This window comes from Pan troglodytes, chromosome 5, assembly GCF_028858775.2.
Source record: "Pan troglodytes isolate AG18354 chromosome 5, NHGRI_mPanTro3-v2.0_pri, whole genome shotgun sequence".
NCBI lineage: Eukaryota > Metazoa > Chordata > Mammalia > Primates > Hominidae > Pan > Pan troglodytes.
Window position 1 is genome coordinate 62,856,006 of NC_072403.2, and position 21,095 is coordinate 62,877,100.

The following is a 21,095-nucleotide window of genomic DNA, read 5'->3' on the forward strand; positions in this document are numbered from 1 at the left end:
TTAAACTTTACATAAAGTATACCATATTGTTTACTTCTGGAACTTGCATTTCTTACTCAACATTTTACTGAAATTAATTCATTTTGGCTATAATTTATTCACTATCAATGCTGTATAATATCCCAACTTGTAACTAACACAACTCATTTACCCACTGTCCTATCAATGGGAATTTGGGCTGTTTTCAGGTTTTCACCATTATGAACAACAGTGTTATGGAAAGTCTTAGACTACAAATACTGAAAGTTTCTCTTATGTATAGACCTAGAAATCAATTGCAAGATCAGAGGGTAGGTAAATGGTAAACTTTACAAGATAATGTCAAATGCTTTCCAGAGTAGTTCTGCCAATTTACATTCCCACCAGAAATATGAGGAAATTCCATTGATCTACATCTACTCTATGCTTTTGTCAAGCCCATTCATATTTTTGCCCCAAATGATGTCTTGTTATCATGTTGATCTTCTTTTCCCTAGTTGTTAATGAGGTTGAGCATCCTTTTGTATATTTATAAGCCCTATGGGTTTTCTGTTCTGTAAAATGTTTGTTCATGTCTTCTGCCTATTTTCTATTGAATTGCTGGCTTCTTTTTCCTTACTGATTTGTCACTTAACAGTATTGCAAATATCCACCAGTTGTGATGTGTTTTTTCACTTTCTTTAATGTGCCTTAATGAAGAAAATTTCTTAATTTTAATTTAGCTGAATTTGTTAGTCTTTTCTATTATGATCAATGATTTTATGCCTAAGAAATTCTTTCCTGCCCCAAGTTCAAAATACCTGCACTTACATTTTCTTGCAAAACTTAAACTTTTGTTTTTGATGTTTAAATTCTTAATCCATCTGAAGTTGTGTGTGTGCATGTGTATATGTGTGTATGTAATAAGAGATCCATTTCCTTTCATTTTTTTTTCCAAATGGTTAACCAGTTTTTTCAAGCTTTATTTGTTGAACAGATCCCATTTCTGCAGTAAGCTGCCATGCCTTCTCCACCATGTCAAAGTTCTTCATCTGCATGCATCTATTTTGGGCCACTCGCTTCTTTTTTTTTTTTTTTTTTTTTTGGACAGGGTCTCGCTGTGTCTTCCAGGCTGTGATGTGATCATAGCTCACCACAGCCTCAACCTACCAAGCTCAAGCAATCCTCCCATCTCAGCCCCCCGAGTAACCAGGACTACAGGTGTGCACCACCACGACTGGATAATTTTTGTATTTTTTGTAGAAACAGGGTTTTGCCACATTCCCCAGGCTGGTCTTGAACTTCTGCGCTGAAGAGATCTGCCTGCCTCAGCCTCCCAAAGTGCTGGGATTACAGGCATGAGCCACCATACCCGGCCTCAGGCCACTCTCTTCTATTTCTTGGTCATATTGTCTATCCCTGAACCAGCACCCTACGGTTTTCTAGATTTTTAATAAGCCTTTGTATTTGTGAGGAAACACCCTGCTTCTTATACTTCTTTAGCATTGCTTTGGATATTCTTGGCCTTCTGTTCTTCCATATAAATTTTAAAACCAATTTATTAGGTTACCAAAATGTCTTCTGAGATTTTTATTGAATTTATATTAATTCCATGGCTCAATTTTGGCATAATCAATTTTTTAAAAAAATTAAGGATCCTACAGGAGTCAGACAATCTTGAGATCTCTTCCAAGCTCCAGCGTTTACTGGATGCATGACCTTTAACAAATGACAGTATCTCTGAATCTATTATCTTCATTTATAAAGTGGGCATTTCATATGAAGGTACAGGTAAAGTACCTACAACACCACTAAATACCTGGTGGACACTCAACAAATAATTTTTATCATTTTCACCAATAATATTGCAATCTAATGAAAACAATATTACTTGTAAATAATGAACCATGATTATGGTTACACAATAAATTGATAATTGAAAAAATTGCAAACATTTAAAAATAAATTAATTAAGCCTTCTTATCTCTGAACATGATGTCTCTCTACATTAATTTAGATTATCTTTGGTAGCTTTCAGTCAAGTTTGTTTTTTACTTCTTTCATAAAGCTCTTGCAAATCTTTTGTTGTGTGTCAATGACATCTGTTCTCAGGATTTAAACATAAATACAGAATATTTAGGCTCTAGGGATTGAAAACTGTCAAGAGAATCTATACAAATTTACTTTCTGGAGGTTTTTTTTTTTTTAATTTTTACATTGTTTTTGAGACAGGGTATCCCTCTGTCACCCAGGGTGGAGCGCAGTGGTACCATCTCGGCTTACTGCAGCCTCTACCTCCCTTTAATCAGGTGATCATCCAGAATAGCTGGACAACAGGCATGTGCCACCACGCCTGGCTAATTTTTATATTTTTTGTAGAGACAGGGTTTCACCACATTGCCCAGGCTGTCTTGACCCCCTGGGCTCAAGTGATCCACCCTCCTTGGTCTCCCAAAGTGCTGGGATTACAGGTGTGAGCCACCGCAGCCAGCCACTTTCTGGAGATTTTTAAGAAACATTTTAGGGAAGTGTAATATATATACAGAAGAATACACATATAAAAAATGTATAGCTTGATTATCACACAATGAACACACCCATATAAAAAATAAAACCTCACCAGCACCCCAAAGATTCCCTCACGTCCCCTGTCAGCTACTACCCCACACTCCCCTCCACAGGTACTTCTTGTCCTTCTAATAAATAGTAACCTTTTGAACACTATGTTATGAATTGTTTGTAGCTGGCACATAGAAGCACTAACTCTGGTATACCCTGCCATCTTGTTAAGCTTTTCTATTTATTAAATCATTTGTCTGTGTGTATTCACAGGCGAAAGAAATAAGGTTCATATGGTGAGGCATCCTGCTCAAATCCGGGCTGTGTATCAGAGAAGACCAGATTTGAATGGTGGTCTTGTTGATTTTATTCTGTTTTGCTAATTTTCTACTTTGTATTTTTCACTGAAGTTAGGCAGAAATTCAGAATCCTGGTTTCTGTTTCTCAAGAGGCATATGTGCATGAAACTTTGTCCTGCCCTTATTTTGAGTTCCTCTGCCCGCTGGAGGACAAAGCTGGGGCTAGATCAGCAGCAGGAAGTGCCTGTGAGAACAAGAAATTTGTAGTCCCAACAACATGGAATGGTTAACCAGAGATAAACCATTAAAGATGCTATGAGGCTTCTTTTATTGTGCCTGCCTTCTATTTTAGAGAGACCCATATTCGGGAAATGCCTTTCTGCCTGGTGAAAGCTCCAGTGAGGATGAAGAGCCTTTAGCAGAATTGTCAAAGGAAGAATTGTGCGCCAAAATAAAAAGCCTGAAAGAAAAACTAACAAACACCCGGAAGGAAAACAGCCGACTTCGACAGTCTTTGGTCATGCTTCAAGGTAAACTTTGAGAAAATTGACATTTTAGATAAAAGGGAAAGTATATGATCAGTGGAAAGTATTGCAAATTAGCTGTCAAGAATGAAGAAGAAAATCCACACCTCTGGGAGCTCAAAAAATCACAGTTTTAGAAAAAATCACTGATTATATAATTTAAATACAGAAGCACTCTATTGAAGGATCTAGCTTATGGCTTGAAAATTTTTAGATTCTCCTACAAAATACTAAATATTATATTCATTTAATAGTTTTTAAGAGATTACTTATTGAGCATTTAATATACACGACTCACAGTGCTAAGCCCTAGAGACAAAAGATTATTAAGACAGAGCAAATATGATAAGTTATTCATGATGTACTTAGGTCACCCCTGTCTGCTAGGGACATCTCTAGAAAATGGAGCTTATTGTGATTCTTCATGAAATCACTGGAATTAGAGTCCATATAGTACATTTTCATTTTTTTCTATTGGGAAGAGTGTCTTGGGAAAATAATAAAAATAATAGCATTCCACTGGAAACATATAAAGAAGAAAGATCATCACAAAATACTCCAGTGGCTGGAAAAAAAATGAAAAAAGGAGAAAGACAGCATAAGCAAATTAAAAACTACTTGGCTTAATGCCTTTTTGTAGGATCCTATGTGATGTTCATGTGTTTATTTTTTCAAAAATTATGCTTTCCATTTGTAGTTAAGCACTATACATTTTTTATACAGCTGAATATTTTATAATAAGGATACTATGTTGGCAGCACTCAGTTGTAAAACAGTAAATACACAGAACATTTTGAAAATAAGTCCTTCCAGTTGCTGTGTACAGAATGAGTACAAGTGGTACAAGAAAGTGAGGCAGAACCACCAGAAAGGCCATACAATTGTCCAGTCTCACATGGTAGCAACCTACCCTAGAACAATGGCTTATGAAAATAGAGGGGTTCACAATGCATTTGGAGACAGAATAGTAATAAGAGACAGATAGAACACGGTGATGAATGAAGTTGAGAGTAATGATTCACATCCTTTACTAAGAATATTTGTTAAATTAAAGGCTTCATACTTTTAAGTAGAAATAGCCACATGTAAGTAGAAAGATGTTATTCAATTGACAAGGCATTACCTCTTTATTTCTTCACTTCATTTTTTTATTTGTTTGTTTTGTAGAAACAGGGTCTTGCTCTGTTGCCCAGGATGGAGTGCAGTGGTGAGATCATAGCTTACTGCAACCTCAAACTCCTAAGCCTAAGCAACCCTCCTGCCTCAGCCTCCTGAGTAGCTAGGACTTTTGGCATGCACCACCACACCCGACTAATTTTTTAAATTTTTCATAGAGATGGGGGTCACGCTGTGTTACCCAGGCTGGTTTCGAACTCCTGGCCTCAAGCCATCCTCCTGCTTTGGCCTCCCAAAGAGCTGGGATTACAGATGTGAGCCACCGTACCTGGCCTTATTTCTTCATTTTAAATATTATGTTTTTAAAACTGATGTTTTCTTTTGACTAGTTTTTTGTGATTTCCAAAGAATACATAATACCCATTTTTATATAATCTCTTCCAGAACTTAGCATAGGATGAAAAGCTAGTTTATAAAATTAGCATGAATTGCTAGTTAAAAGCATTAATCTTGGCCGGGCGCGGTGGTTCATGCCTGTAATTCCAGCACTTTGGGAGGCAGAGGCAGGTGGATCAAGAGGTCAGGAGATCAAGACCATCCTGGCTAACACTGTGAAACCCCGTCTCTACTAAAAATAGAAAAAATTAGCCAGGCGTGGTGGCGGGCACCTGTAGTCCCAGCTACTGGAAGGCTGAGGCAGGAGAATGGCATGAACCTGGGAGGCGGAGCTTGCAGTGAGCCGAGATCGTGCCACTGCACTCCAGCCTGGGCGACAGAGTGAGACTCCATCTCAAAAAAAAAAAAAAAAAAAAAAAAGCGTTAATCTTGGAGCTGTAGACCTTGGTGTGAAGCCCGACTTTGCTGTAAAACTTTGGCCATATTATTTCACTGTGCCCTTATCCCCCACTAAGGTTTCCTCATCCAAAAAGCAGAGGAAGGCAATATATGATTTCCTTGTTGCTATGAGAATTCAATGAGCTAATTAGTAGAAATGCTTTACCTAGTACCTGGCACAAAAGAAGAACTCAGTAATGGTAGTTATTATTGTTATTATACATTTTTATTGACACCTGACACATAATCCATCCCCCAAAAAACTGTAGGCTAAATTTCATTATAAATATAGAAGAGAAAATTTTAAATAAAGAGTGCCAATCAGCTTCAATAGCATATAAAAATAATCACTTACTATGACCAGTTTCTTCTCTCTCCCACGCTCCAAATTGCCATTTCATTTTCTTCTCTTTCTGCCAATTCCAAGTCTTCTTAATTCTCAGTTGATGGCTTTACTTCTTACTTCTCTGAGAGGTGGAAGGATAGGAAGCCACTGCCATCTCCCTGCACCTGTGCTTCTGTGCCCCCTTTACTTCCTAGTATTTATGAATAACCTATCCTTGTGAGTCCCAATCTCCTTCAATGCACCAGATCCCATCCCCTTTTTTGTAATCAGTATATTGCTCCAGAGATTCTGCCCTGTCTCCTGCAAGATCAAGTTTTCCTTCTCTAATGAATCATTCCCATTAGTATCAAACATACTATTATTTCTCCCATTAAAAAAAAAAAACAAAAACCTCACTTTCAGACCATTTGCTTCTCCACCTTCTATTTTTCTCCTTCCTCTTATGGAAAAACTCCTCAAAACTCTTGACTCTACACACTCTATTCAGTTTCCTCCCTGTTATTCTTTCTGGATCCCACTCCAATTAGATCCTTTAATTTCATTGTAATTTCTCATCTCATGATCATCAGTCATCTCCATGTATTAGCTAGCTAGGGCTGCAGTGACAAAGTACCACAAACTAGGTGGCTTAAACCACAGAAATTTATTCTGTCACCTGTCTGGAGTTTGGAATTACAAAATCAAGGTGTCAGCAGGGCCATACTCTCCCTGCAGGTGCTAGGAATAATCTGTTCAGGTTTCTCTCCTAGCTTCTGATTGTTCCTTGGATAAGTCAGCATAACCCCAATCTTCACAGGATGTTCTTGTGTGCTTCTCTCTCTGTGTCTAAACCTCTCCCTTTTTATAAGAACACCAGTCGCATTATATTAGGGCCCACCCTAATGACCTCATTTCAACTCGATTACATCTGTAAAAACCCTATGTCCAAATAAGGTCACATTCTGAGGTAATAGGGGTTAGTCTTCCAACACATCTTTTTGGGGGACACAGTTCAATCATGATATTCTGCATTGCTAACCACAATAGTCATTTATCACTTGTCATCTTAAGTGCCCTGTTACCAGCATTTTGACACATTTGGACAACTCTCCATCCTTGAAAAAGGTCCTTTGCTGCTTTCCAGGATATCAAAATCACCAGCCTTCCTCCTATATTGCTGGTCTTTCCATCTTATTCCATTTAGCTGATTCATTGTCTCATCCTCTAAATATTTTGTGAGTCCCCTGGCTCAGTACTAGGACTTTTTTCTTTTCTATCTGCATTCATTCTCTAGATGACTGTCTCCAATAATACGGTGTTAATATCTATCAATGAGGCTGGGCACAGTGGCTCACACCTGTAATCCAGCTCTTTGGGAGGCCAAAGCGGGTGGATCACTTGAGACCAGGAGTTTGAGACCAACCTGGGCAACGTGACAAAACTCCATCTCTACTCAAAATACAAAAATTAGCCAGGCATGGTGTTGCGCGCCTATGGTCCCAGCTACCCGGGAGGCTGAGGCACGAGAATTGCTTGAACCCGGGAGGTTGAGGTGGCAGTGAGCTGAGATTACACCACTGCACTCCAGCCTGAGCGACATAGCGAGACTCTGTCAAAAACAAACAAACAAAAACAAAACAAAACAAAACAAAAAACACAAAAATCAATGAACTATGATTGTCAGAGTTCTATTTCCTGCCTGGGCCTCTCTAACTCATTGTCTAACTGCATGCTTAACGTGACTGATAGGCTAACATGTTTCAAACCACATTCCTCACCTCCTTCAACCTGTTTCTTTCTTCCTCATCTTAGCTAATGTTAACTTCATTGTTCAAGTTCCTTAAACCAGAAACTATGATGTTATCTTCATGTTATCTTCTATTTCTGTATTTATTTTACACCCCACACTCAGTCCATTAGCAAATCCCACTAGCTTTGCCTTCAAAATATTTCTGAAACTCAATCCCTTTTACCACTCCTACTGCTGCTACTCTGGTCCTAGCCACCATTACCTCTCATCTATGTAATTAAGGTGGCATTGTAACTTGCATCCCTACTTCTGTTCTTGTTCCTATGAGGTCTATTCTCAACCCAGCAGTGAGAATGATTCTGTTAAATGTTAATCAGTTCCTGTCCTCCTGTGCTTAAAACTCTCCAGTGGATTCGTACCTCACTCAGTATAAAAACTAAAGTCTTTTTATGATCTTTGGCTCCTTACATGATCTGGCCACCTCCCCTCCACTTACTTCTCTTGCCTTCTTTTCTACTCTTCATCCTCTCCTTCTCTGTGATCCAGACACACTGGACCACTTACTTGCCCTCCGAAGACATCAGGCATGATCTTGTCTTTAGTGTCTTTGTGCTTTCCATCACCTCTGCCTAGAATGTTCTTCCTCCAGTTATCCATATGCCTTGAACCCCCATTTCTTTCAGATCTTCACTGCTAATTCATCTTTTCCGTGACCTTCCTCCCATCTAAAATTTCAACCTTTCTTCTCCCAGTTTTTATTCTCCCCTGTTTTGTTTCCTTTTTGGCACTTGCAACTCTGTGTAATCTATTATGTATTTAATATTGTCCATCTCCCCATCTCCCCACCACATACACACACACTAGAATTTAACCCTAGAAACGAAGTAGTAAAGTTGGCAATTGACTAGACTTCTGGCAACAGAAGTCAGGAACTGCCTACTGCCACTGCAGTGTTCATTTCTGCATTTATTCATTTTATTTATTTATTTTTTGAGACGGAATCTCACTCTGTCGCCCAGACTGCAGTGCAGTGGCACAATCTCGGCTCACTGCAAGCTCCGCCTCCCAGGTTCACGCCATTCTCCTGCCTCAGCCTCCTGAGTAGCTGGGACTACAGGTGCCCGCCACCACGCCTGGCTAATTTTTTGTATTTTTAGTAGAGACGAGGTTTCACGCATTAGCCAGGATGGTCTTGATCTCCTGACCTCGTGATCCACCCACCTCTGCCTCCAAAAGTGCTGGGATTACAGGCATGAGCTACCGCACCTGGCCCATTTATTCATTTAGTAAATATTTATAAAGTCCCTACTATGTGAAAGGGACTATTCTAAATACCGAGAAAACTCAATGAACAAAACAAAGATTCCTGCTTTCACGGAGCGTGTGTGTGGGGGTGGGGGGGCGGCAAGAGGCATCTGGATGGTTAAAAAACATACAAAAGATAATTCAGTAAATTATATAATATGTTGAATGGTGAAAGGTGCTATGGAAAAAATAGAGGCTGCAAAAAAAGATTACGTTTTGAGGGAGAGGGAGTGGTTTACAATGTTAACGGCATGTTTATAGCAGGCCTTCTTGTAAAGCTGCAGTTGGGAACTAGGAAGATAACAGAAAGTTGAAATCTCTTGTATAATACTATTAAGAAAGGGGTCTAAGGGAAGACTATATGCTGATTATTTACTTTGTTTGCAATAATGTTCCTAACTCTTTAAGAATCAGGGCTGTTTCTGTGTTTGTAAAGCCTGCTAACTAAGAAAAATGGCAGAATGAATATGCTATTCTAGAAATTCAGGATGGCAAACGTGTGTGTGCTATGTGTGTGTGTGTTAAGTATTTAATACATATCTTGTGCACTACAACTGACCAGCACAATAGGATGTGAAAGAAAATAAGTGATATATCTGTTGTATAGAAAGGTATTAAATTGTCAGTATTTATCATGTGTACACCTAGGAAAAACAAAGCATCAGCCAAAAACTTGACTCTTGTAAGTAATGAGATTTTAGTAAAGAATGAAAAATCAATGTTTTTAGACTCCAAAAAAATCAACTGAAAATGGATTAAGACCAGAAACTATGGAACTTCTAGAAGAAAACATTGGGAAATGCTTCATGACATTGGTCTGGGAAAGGATTTTTTTTAATAAGACCCCAAGAGCATAGGCAACAAAAGCAAAAAAAAAAAAGAAGGAAAGAAAGAAAAAGGCAAATAGAATCACATCAAACCAAAAAGCTTCTACACAACAAAGGAAACAATCAACAGAGTGAAGAGACAACCTCCGAAATGGAGAAAATGTTTGCAAACTCTGCATCTGACATGGGGTTAATATCCAGAAAATATAGGGAACTCAAACAACCCAGTAGCAAAAAATCAAATAATTCTGTTTAAAAATGGGCGAGAAAATTACTGGGTTCATCAGCCCACTCTGCTGAAGCCATGGTGCAGCAGTTTCCTCTCTGCTTCACTCACAGGACCCAGGCAGGTGTCCAGGCATTAGGAGCACCCCCTCACCTGGTTCAGCAGCCTGAGTTGCTCCCCACCCTTCTTGGGCATAAATCTTGATGCAGTGGGACTCTCTCCACTCCATGCCCAGGCAGATCTCCAGGTATTCAGAGCACTTGCTCATGTGGATCAGGAGCTTGATTCACCCCACCCTTTCTGTACAGAGATTCATGGAGATTCTGTACAGTGATGGCATGGAGGCCATCTCTGCTTCATGCCCAGGCAGATCTCCAGGCATTTGGAGCACTTGCTCAGCTGGTTCAGCAGCCTGAGCTGCCCCACCCTTCTTGTGCAGAGAATCAGGTGCGGGGGGATCCTCACTGCTCCACATTCAAGCAGATCTCCAAGCATCTATTGCACTCACTTTCCTGGATTAGTTTAGGCCACGTTCCTCATGCCTGTGCAAAGAGCTTGGGGCCAAGGAGATTTCCCAGCTCCACAACTAGGCACACCTCTGGGCGCTTGGTGGCCACCCACTGGATTCCCCCTCAGTGCTGACGCTTGTGCCTGCTATCAGGGGACCTGAAGGTGGACCTGTCCATCCAGCCCTGCCCATTTTGGTTCCTCCTTCCCCTGCAGCTAAGCAGAGAGCACAGACCACTGTGTAATCCACCAATCAGCCCATTGACTGAGACCACAGAGAACTTCTCTCAGTAAAACAAGGATCAAGTCTATACCCAGCCACTTTGGTTGCAGCCAGCTCTTACCTATAAGTGTCATGTACTAGTCCGTAGGTCAAACTGCATGGCCCAATATAAAACCTGCCAACAGAAGTGCATAGACCTGGCCGCCCATTGTCTGGGATGTGAGGAGCGCCTCTGTCCGGCCGCCCCGTCTAGGAAGCGAGCGCCTCTGCCCAGCTGCCCCGTCTGGGAGGTGAGGAGCGCCTCTGCCTGGCCACCCATCGTCTGGGATGTGAGGAGCGCCTCTGCCCTGCTGCCCCATCTGGGAAGTGAGGAGTGCCTCTGCCCGGCCGCCCCGTCTGGGAGGTGTACCCAACAGCTCCAAAGAGATAGCGACCATCGAGAACGGGCCATGATGACGATGGTGGTTTTGTCGAAAAGAAAAGGGGGAGATGTGGGGAAAACAAAGAGAGATCAGATTGTTACTGTGTCTGTGTAGAAAGAAGTAGACATAGGAGACTCCATTTTGTTCTGTACTAAGAAAAATTCTTCTGCCTTGGGATGCTGTTAATCTATAACCTTACCCCCAACCCCGTGCTCTCTGAAACATGTGCTGTGTTAACTCAGGGTTAAATGGATTAAGGGCGGTGCAAGATGTGCTTTGTTAAACAGATGCTTGAAGGCAGCATGCTGGTTAAGAGCCATCACCACTCTCTAATCTCAAGTACCCAGGGACACAAACACTGCGGAAGGCCGCAGGGACCTCTGCCTAGGAAAACCAGAGACCTTTGTTCTCGTGTTTATCTGCTGACCTTCTCTCCACTATTATCCTATGACCCTGCCACATCCCCCTCTCCGAGAAACACCCAAGAATGATCAATAAATACTAAAAAAACAAACAAACAAACAAACAAAAACCATAAATAACAAGAATCCAAAATATGAGATAATGAAAAAAAAAAAAAAGTAGGAGTTGACCCTTTCCAAAATCTGGAGTTGGGATGGGCATTAGTGGTTTGGAGAGGAAAGAGCAGGTGTGTTGTGGCTGGGAGGCGATTCCTTTCAACACCTTGGGTGATGTCTGAGGCCATACCCACTTTCTGTGCTAGTTTTGGGATTATGATGATTAACCCACACTCCCTTTGTTCCTCCCATGTAAGCTGGATTCTTGGGCATTCAACCAATATTAAACACTTCCTCTGAAAAAAAAAAAAAAAGAAGAAGTGCATAGACCTATAGAAATGAAGCCAAAAGACCCTACCCAGTATTCACTATAGCCACACTCCCTAGGGAGGGAGAAAAGGGAAAGAAAAAGAAAAAACATTTTAGGGAAAGGAAAAAAAAAGAAAAAAATCATACCCACATGAAAAAGAAAAAGAAATCCAGAGAACACCTGCTACATCCTATACAAAATGAACATCACCAAGACATAGAGTCACCAGACCCTCCAGGGTCAATGCTAAAGAAAAAGTCTTTTTTTTTTTTTTTTGGAGACAGGGTCTCAGGGTCTTGCTCTGTTGCCCAGGTTGGAGTGTAGTGATGCCATCACTGCTCACTGCAACCCCTACCTCCCAAGCTTAGGTGATCCTTCCACCTCACTCTCCCAAGTAACTGAGACTACAAGCATGCACCACAATGCCTGGCCAATTTTTCTATTTTTTGAAGAGATGGGGTTTTGCCATGTTGTCCAGGCTGATCTTGAACTCCTGGGCTCAAGTGATCCACTACCTTGGGTTCTCAAAGTGCTGGGATTACAGGCATGAGCCACTGAACCTGGCAAGAAAAAAAATCTTAAAAGCCACTAGAGAAAAATGTCAGATCACATTCACAGGGAACCCCATCAGGTGAATGGTGGACTTCTCAACAGAAAACTTGCAAGGCAGGAGAGGTTAGGGGCCTATTTTCAGCATTCTTAAAACAAGAAGTTCCAACCAGGAAGTACATATCCTGAGAAACTAAGCTTCATCGGTGAAGGAGAAACAAAATATTTTCCAGATAAGCAAGTGCTAAGAGAATGAGTTAATACCAGACCAGCCTTACAAGAGATTCTTAAGGGAGTTCTAAACATGTAAACAAAATAATGATACCTACTACCACAAAAACACACTTAAGTACGTTGCCCACAGATACTGTAAAATAACCACATGATAGAAACTACAAAGCAGGCAGTTAACAACTTTACAATAGGATCAAAACTTCATATATCAGTATTAACTTTGAATGTTAATGGTCTAAATGCCCCACTTAAAAGGCACAGAGTGGCATGTTGGATTTAAAAAAGCAAGTAGACCTCATATGTAATGACACCCATAGGCTCAAAGTAAAGGGCTAGAGAAGTATCACAAATCAAAAGTAAAGAAGAGCAGGGGTCGTGATTCTTATATCAGATAAAACAGACTTTAAGCCAACAATAGAAAAAGAAAGGGCAAAGTGGAGCATTACATAATGATAAAAGGTTCAATTAAATAAGAAGACTTAACTATCCTAAATATATATGCACCCAACATTGGAGCACACAGATAAATAAAACAAGTACTTCTAGACCTATAAGAAGACTTAGACAGCCATACAATAATAGTGGGGGACTTGAGAACACCCCACTGACAACATTAGGCAGATCATCCATGCAGAAAACTAACACAGGAATTCTGGAATTAAATTGGACATTTGACAAAATGGACCTAAGAGACATTTACAGAATATTCCACCCATCAACCACAGAATATACATTCTTCTCATCTGCTCATGGAAAATATTGCAAGATTGAACACATGCCTGGCCACAGAGCAAATCTCAATAAATTCAAAAAAATTGAAATTATATGAACCATACTCTCAGACCACAGTGGAATAAAACTAGTAATCAATATCAAGAAGATCTCTCAAAACCACACAATTACATGAAAATTAAACAACTTGCTCCTGAATGACTTTGAGTAAACAATGAGATTAAGGCAGAAGTTTTAAAACTTCTTTGAAATTAATGAATATAGAAATACAACATACCAAAATTTCTGGGATACAGCAAAACTAGTGTTAAGAGAAAAGTTTATAGTACTAAACATTTACCTCAAAAAGTTAGAAATACCTCAATGATCTAACATTACACCTAGAGAAACTAGAAAATCAAGAAAAACAAACCCCAAAGCTAGCAGAAGAAAAGAAATCACTAAAATCAAAGAACTAAACAAAATTGAGACCCAAGAATCCATACAAAGAATCAATGAAACTAAAAGTTTGTTCTTTGAAAGGATAAACAAGATTGACAGACTGCTAGCAAAATTAACAAAGAAAAAAACAGAGAAAATCCAAACAAGCACAATCAGAAACAACAAATGTTACATTACAACTGACGCCACAGAAATACAAAAGATCCTCAGAGACTATTATGAACACCTCTACACATACAAACTAGAAAATCTAGAGGAAATGCATGCATTCTTAGAAACACACACTCTCCTAAGGTTGAACCAGAAAGAAATTGAAACCCTAAACAGACTAATATCGAGTTCTAAAATTGGACCAATAATAAAAAATCTGCTGGGCACAGTGGCTCATGCCTGTAATCTCACCACTTTGAAAGGCCAAGGCAGGAGGATTGCTTGATCTCAGAGTTCGAGATCAGCTGGGGCAACAACACAAGACCTTATCTCTATTAAAAATAAAAAGAATTAGCCAAATGTTGTGACACATGCCAGTGGTCCCAGCTACTCAGGAGTCTGAAGCAGGAGGATTGCTTGAGCCCGAGAGATGGAGGCTGCAATGTGCCGTGATTGCACCACTGCACTATAGCCTGGGTGACAGAGTGAGACCCTGTCTCAAAAACAAACAGCAACAACAACAACAACAACAAAAACAAAAACTACCAATCAAAAAAAACCCAGACCAGATGGATTCATAGACAAATTCTACCAGACATGCAAAGAGCTGCTACCAATTCTACTGAAACTATTCCAAAAAATTGAGGAGGGAAGGACTCCTCTCCAGCTCATTCCACAAAGCCAGCATCACTCTGATACCAAAACTTTGCAAAGACACAATGAAAAAAAGAAAACTACAGGCCAATATCCCTGATGAACATAGATGCAAAAATCCTCAACAAAATACTAACAATTCAAATCAAACAGCACATCAAAAAGTTAATTCACCACTATCAAGTAGGCATCATTCCTGAATATAAGGTTGGTTCAACATACACAAATCAATAAATGTGATTTACCACATAAACAAAATTAAAAACAAAAACTTCATGATCATCTCAATAGACGTGGAAAAAGCTTTAAATAAAATCCAACATCCTTTCTTGATAAAAACCCTCAAGAAAATAGGCATCAAAGGAACACACCTAAAAATAATGAGCCACCTATGACAAACCCACAGCCAACATAATACTGAGCAGGTAAAACCAGAAGCATTGCTCTCGAGAACTGGGACAAGACAAGGATGACCACTGTCATCACTCCTATTCAACCTAGTACTAGAATTGGTAGCCAGAGCAATGAAGCAAGAGAAAGAAATAAAAGGCATCCAAATAGGAAAAGAAGTCAAGCTATCTCTCTTTGCTGACAATATGAGTCTATACTAGAAAACCTTAAAGATTCTGCCAAACATCTCCTCGAAACGATAACGACTCTAGTGAAGTTTCAGGATACAAAATAAATGTAGGCCAAACTTTCTTCACCGTGGGTCCCCAAGGTTTCCTGCTTCAACAGTGCTTGGACGGAACCCAGCCCTCATCCCCCAACCCCAGCTGGCTGCCCATAGCCAGCCCTCCGCTGCCTCCTCACCGCGCCCTGGGACCATCCCAAGGCCTCCGCCGCTCCAGCTCCCTGTAGCCACCGCCACCGCCATGACTACCACATGCCCCTCACAGGTGCGCCAGAACTACCACCAGGACTCAGAGGCCGACATCAACCTCCAGATCAACCTGGAGCTCTACCCCTCCTACATGGGCTGAATGCAGTGGAGTGGGCATTACATTTGGGGAAAAAAAAATGTGTATCAGTCACTACTGGAACTGCACAAACTGGCCACTGACAAAAATGACCCCCATTTGTGTGACTTCACTGAGACACATCACCTGAATGAGCAGGTGAAATCCATCAAAGAATTGGGTGACCAATTAGGATTGCCTGAGCTCAGGACTTGAGACCAGCCTGGGCAACAAGGAAATACAAAGAAATTAGCCAGACATGGTGGCATGTGCCAGTAGTCCCAGCTACTCAGGAGGATGAGGCAAGAGAGCTACATTGTCAGATTATATAGTTGAAAGTCAATAATTATCTGAATATGAAAAGAATTAAGAAGTAATTGTATATTGCACATTATTGCTTAAAACAGTAAGATAAATACCAGAAGAAACAGGTAAGTGAATTGGAAGTGGAGGCCTGTAGGATAGGTAATCAGGGGTGGCAAGAACTAGGACAGAGGACTGCTGTTTTTCATTATAAGCCTTATTTTTTTCATAAAATAATAAATCACTGGCTCATAATAGGTGTCCAATATCTAGTAGCTACCAGTTTTAAAAAGTCAGTAATTTCTTTATGCATCAGAAATCACTGCTATATTCCTGAAAGAAAAAAATTCATTCACATTAATTACAATTATAAAATATCTACTAATTCCCCTAACAAAAAATCTGTACTCTCTGTGAAGAAAATATAAAACTCAACTGAGAAATTTACAAACCTAAATGAATAGAAAGACTTGTGGGCCACACGCAGTGGTTCATGGCTGTAATCCCAGCACTTTGGGAGGCCAAGGCGGGTGGACCACCTGAGGTCAAGAGTTGGAGACCAGGCTGGCCAACATGGTGAAACTCCATCTCTACTAAAAATACAAAAAAAATTAGCCAGACATGGTGGCAGGTGTCTGTAATCCCAGCTGCTTGGGAGGCTGAGGCGGGAGAATCGCTTGAACCCGGGAGACGGAGGTTGCAGTGAGCCGAGATCGCCCCACTGCACTCCACCCTGGGCGACAGAGCGAGACTCCATTAAAAAAAAAAAAAAAAACAAAGACTTGTTACAAATGGGAAGAGAAGAGGCCAATTCATCCCCAAAATAATCAATAATTTGAATGTAATCCCAATTAAAATACCAATGGTCCTTTTGTTTTTGCTTTTTTAATAAGTTGACGAAAAATATTCTAAAATTAACCTGAAAGAATAAACCGGCAAGATAATTAAGAACATTCTGAAAAAGAAGAATATGAGTGCCAAACCTGTCAATATTTAATCATATCAAGTTCCAATAATTTAAAGTGCCTGGCTAATGCAAGAATCAACAGATCAGTGGAACAGAATGCATATCCTCCAAATAGAACCTAATGTATGATTAAGAAACTATCCTAAAAGCAGTGTGGCGTAGGAGCGAAGAGGTAAAAATATGAGGAAGCAAACCACCTGAGTTCAAGCCCTGCTCTGCCACCTAGTATCTGTGTAACCTTGTGCAAGTTGTTTAACCACTCTGTGCATCCATTTTTTCATCTCTAAAATGGAAATAATAAATGTACTCACCTGAGTGACAGGTAAAGCATTCAGAACAGAGCCTGGCACATAGCAAGTATTTGCTGTTACAATGTTTGCTATCACAAGTCAACATGGCCAGCTTCGTAGATGTGTGACGTGCAGTTACACAAGGCCCTGCTCTTAGAAGGGCCCACATACTGATTAAAGGCTCTGCTGTCACCATCTTAAAATTCTTTAGATGTTTTGAACAATGAGCCCTGAATTTTTAGTTTGTATTGGACCCTGCAAACTATGTAGTCATGTAGTGAGTCCTGCAAGTCAATCAGGAAAAGGATGAATTACTCAACAACGTGTTGGGAAAATTGATATTCCAAGCTACCTTCTCACTTCACACTAGGTGGCTCACAAAGAACATAACTATACAGTCTAAATTAAAACTCCATGTTCTGATTTTGAATGGGAAGTACTGGTTTGAACACATAATAAATTTTGTCTTTAAAAAGTTATAGTTTACCCAAAGCAATGTACAGATTGAATGCAATTCCTATCAAAATACCAATGACATTTTTCACAGAAATAGAAAAAACATTTTTTATAATTTGTATGGATTCATGAAAGACCCTGAATAGCCAAGCAATTCTGAGCAAAAAGAACAAAGCTGGATGTATCACTCAAATATACTACAAAGCTGTAATAGCCAAAGCTGCATGGTATTGGCTTAAAAACAGACACATTAGACCAATAGGACAGAATAGAGAACTCAGAAACTAATCCACATACCGATAATCAATTGATTTTTGACAAAACACCAAGAACATTCACTGGGGAAATAATAGTCTCTTTAATAAATGGTGCTGGAGCCAGGCACGGTGACTTACACTTGTAATCCTAACACTTTGGGGGGCCGAGGTGGGAAAATCACTTGAGCCTAGGAGTTCAAGACCACCCTGGGCAACACGGGGAGACCCATCTCTACAAAAACTGTTAAAATGAGCCTGGTGTGGTGGCACGCACCTGTGGTCTCAACTACTCAGGAGGCTGGGTGGGAGGGTTCCTTGAGTCCAGAAAGTTGAGGCTCCAGTGAGCTGTGATCACACCACTGCACTCCAGCCTAGAAGATGGAGTGAGACCATGTCTCAAATTTAAAAAAAAAAATCATGCTGGGAAAATTGGATAATTATTTGCAGAATGAAACTAGACCCCCACCTCTCGTCCTATGCAAAAATCAATTTGAAATGAATCAAAGACCTAAATTTAAGACCCCAAACAATGAAACTACTAGAAGAAAACATAGGGGAAACACTCCAGGACATTGGTCTGGAAAAGATTTTGTGAATAGGACCTTAAAAGCACAGGCAACAAAAGCAAAAATAAACAAACAATCTGATTTAAAAATGGCCAAGACTAGAGGATCACTTGAGGCAAGGAGTATGAGACCAGCATGGGCAACATAGCAAGACCCTATCTCTACAAAAAACAAAAATTTTTTTTTAATGAGCTGGGTATGGTGTCTTATGCCTGTAATCCCAGCTACTCGGGAGGCTGAGGCGGGAAGATAGCTTGGGTCCAGGAGTTTGGGAAGTTTACAGTGCGCTGTGATCATGCCACTTTGTTCCCAGAACCAAGCTGGGTCCAGCTGTGTTTTCTGGAGGCCCAATAACAGGAAGCAGACAAACTAAGAAAGAAGGGAATTTATTGCTATAACCAGATACAAGGAGATGGCCAGAGATAATTCCATCAGACCAACTCAAAGTGTTGCAATTTTCTTAGTGCTTATATAGGTTGGGGTTATGTGCCTTCGTGCAGTATAGCATTGGCCTAAGTCTGCTGGTAACTAATTTTGTTTCAACTAGAAGGTCAGAGACAAAAATGCTTGCTAAGTCTGATTAAAAGGGCCCCAGTACCTTCAAGACCTGTCTACTGTGGTACCGGAGTGATTATTTCTATCTTATCTCCTTTACAGCTTGGTCCAGAGAGCTGCCTTAGAGTCTCCAATGAATGTGTTCAAACAGCTGCCTCTGTTACCTTGACTCATCTCAGATACGGGTCCTGGCGCTAGGAATCAAAGACTGTCTCTATTATTTTGGCTTGCTCCAGGTTGGGCAGAAGCCCATGCAAGGCTGCTACTGATCATGTTTCATTTCTAGCTTTGATGTCTGGGCACTGATTTCCCTAGGTTTAACTATTTGCTCAATGTCAAGGCAGTGCTGTGGAAATCTGTCTGTGTAACTGGAGTGCTATGCAGACCTGTCTGTGTGACTGTCATGCAGGCCTGTCTGTGTGATTGTCAGGGAGAATTGGCCTGCCACAACTTCTCTGCAGCCTGGGTGACAGATACAGACACCATCTCTTAAAAAAAGAAAAAAGAAAAAAAAAATAGGCAAATGATCTGAACAGATATTTCTCAATAAGACATACAAATGGCCAACAGGTATATGAAAAAAATGCTCAACATCACTGATCACCAGGGAAATGCGTATCAAAACCACAGTGAGGTAACATCTCACCCCAGGAAGTATGGCTATTATCAAAAAGACAAAAACAAAACAAATTCTAGTGAAGATGTGGAGAAAAGCGAACTCTAATACACTGTGGGTATGAATGTAAACCAGTGCAGCCACTATGGAGACAGCATCGTTCACAATAGATAACATAGGGAATCAACTTAAGTGTCCAACAACAGATGAATAGATAAAGAAAATGTGGCATATATACACAATGAAATATTATTCATCCATAAAACAGAATGAAATCCTGTCATTTTTGGCAACAGGGATGATCATTATGTTAAGTGAAATAAGCCAGGAATAGAAAGTTAAACACTGCATGTTCTCATTTGCATACGGAAGCTAAAAAGAAAAAGGTTAATCTCGTAGAAGTAAAAAGTAGAACAGAGGATACAAGAGGCTGGAAAGGGCAGGGGGAAGGGAAAGGTAGGGAGAGATTTATTAAAGGATACAAAATTACAGCTAGATGGGAAGAATAAGTTCTAATGTTCAATACCCCTGTGGGATTACTATAGTTAACAATAGTATATATTTTCAAGTAGCTAGAAGGAGGATTTTGAATGTTCCCAACATAAAAAAATGATAAATGTTTGCAGTAATAGATATGCTAATTACCCTGATCTGACCTTTATACATTATATGTATCAAAACATCATTATTTGCCCTATGAAAATGTATAATTAAAATATTAAATAAAATCAAATTTTAAAAAAGTATTTTCTAATATGGTTCCCTGAGTAGTCCTAGAAACAGGAACTCAATAGCCAAGAGCACTCCTAGCAATTAGATGTGCCCTTGTAATATCATTAACCATTAAAGGGAACGATGACTCCTTGGATAAATGGCTGATTCCATGTCTTGCATACAAAATATACAAAATGAGACTTGTGAAGAAGCTTGAGCAGGAAATATACAGGAACATCTTGTCATATCAGAAAGCAAGGAAGTTAGACCATGCAGATGTGTCAACTAGAAGAGCTTCCCACAAGCCAAAGATGGGACAGTTTGAGCATCAATAAGAATGACAACCACAATAGATAGACACATATTGTATTGATATATGTTTAATGCATGAGTTCACAGTGGTATTCAAAAAAGAAGAAAATGTAATGGTCATCTGAAAACAACCAACTCATAATTTTGAAAATTGGCAGATACAAACCAAAATCAAGCATGTATCCTGCCATTACTATATGAAATGAACTTCTGGGTAACCAAACAGTTGATAAGAGGAACTTTCCCTTTGTAGAACTCCAGCTAATAAATGAAGAAGAAAATAATTAGAATATCACTATTTTGCAAGCCATTGTGACATAATGAATCTATGCAGTGACCATCTGTAGCTGCTAAGATCACAAAAAAGCTAACCAGGCATTAAATACCACCTGATGGAAGTTAAAACAGTACCTGAATCCGATCAACCCTTCAGATCTAACTACCAATCTACATCAAATTGGGAACAGGAGAATATGTCAAATACCACCTAAAGGTGCAATCACAGCAAAATCCGACTGTAGGAAATTCTCCAGGACAAATGACCCAGTTTCTACAATTAATAAATTGCAAGGGAAAAAACTAGGAAGGGAGAGGAAACCTATAGTTTATATGGAAGAGACAGCAACCAGTTGTAATG

At 39.9% G+C, this 21,095-nt stretch overlaps 1 protein-coding gene across 7 annotated transcripts in view; it reads left to right on the forward strand.

Moving 5' to 3' along the window:
* Positions 1-21,095, forward strand: part of BEND6 (BEN domain containing 6) — a 72,155-nt gene that overhangs the window by 34,074 nt on the left and 16,986 nt on the right. For 5 of the 7 annotated variants that reach the window (XM_009451498.4, XM_016955725.3, XM_054685910.2 and 2 more), the window contains exon 3: positions 3,169-3,346. In XM_009451498.4, coding sequence (XP_009449773.1) covers positions 3,169-3,346 — 178 coding nt within the window. Of the gene's footprint in view, positions 1-3,168; positions 3,347-18,918; positions 20,491-21,095 lie in introns of those variants that run through there. The other 2 variants (XR_010157719.1, XM_016955729.3) reach the window with 2 other exon arrangements.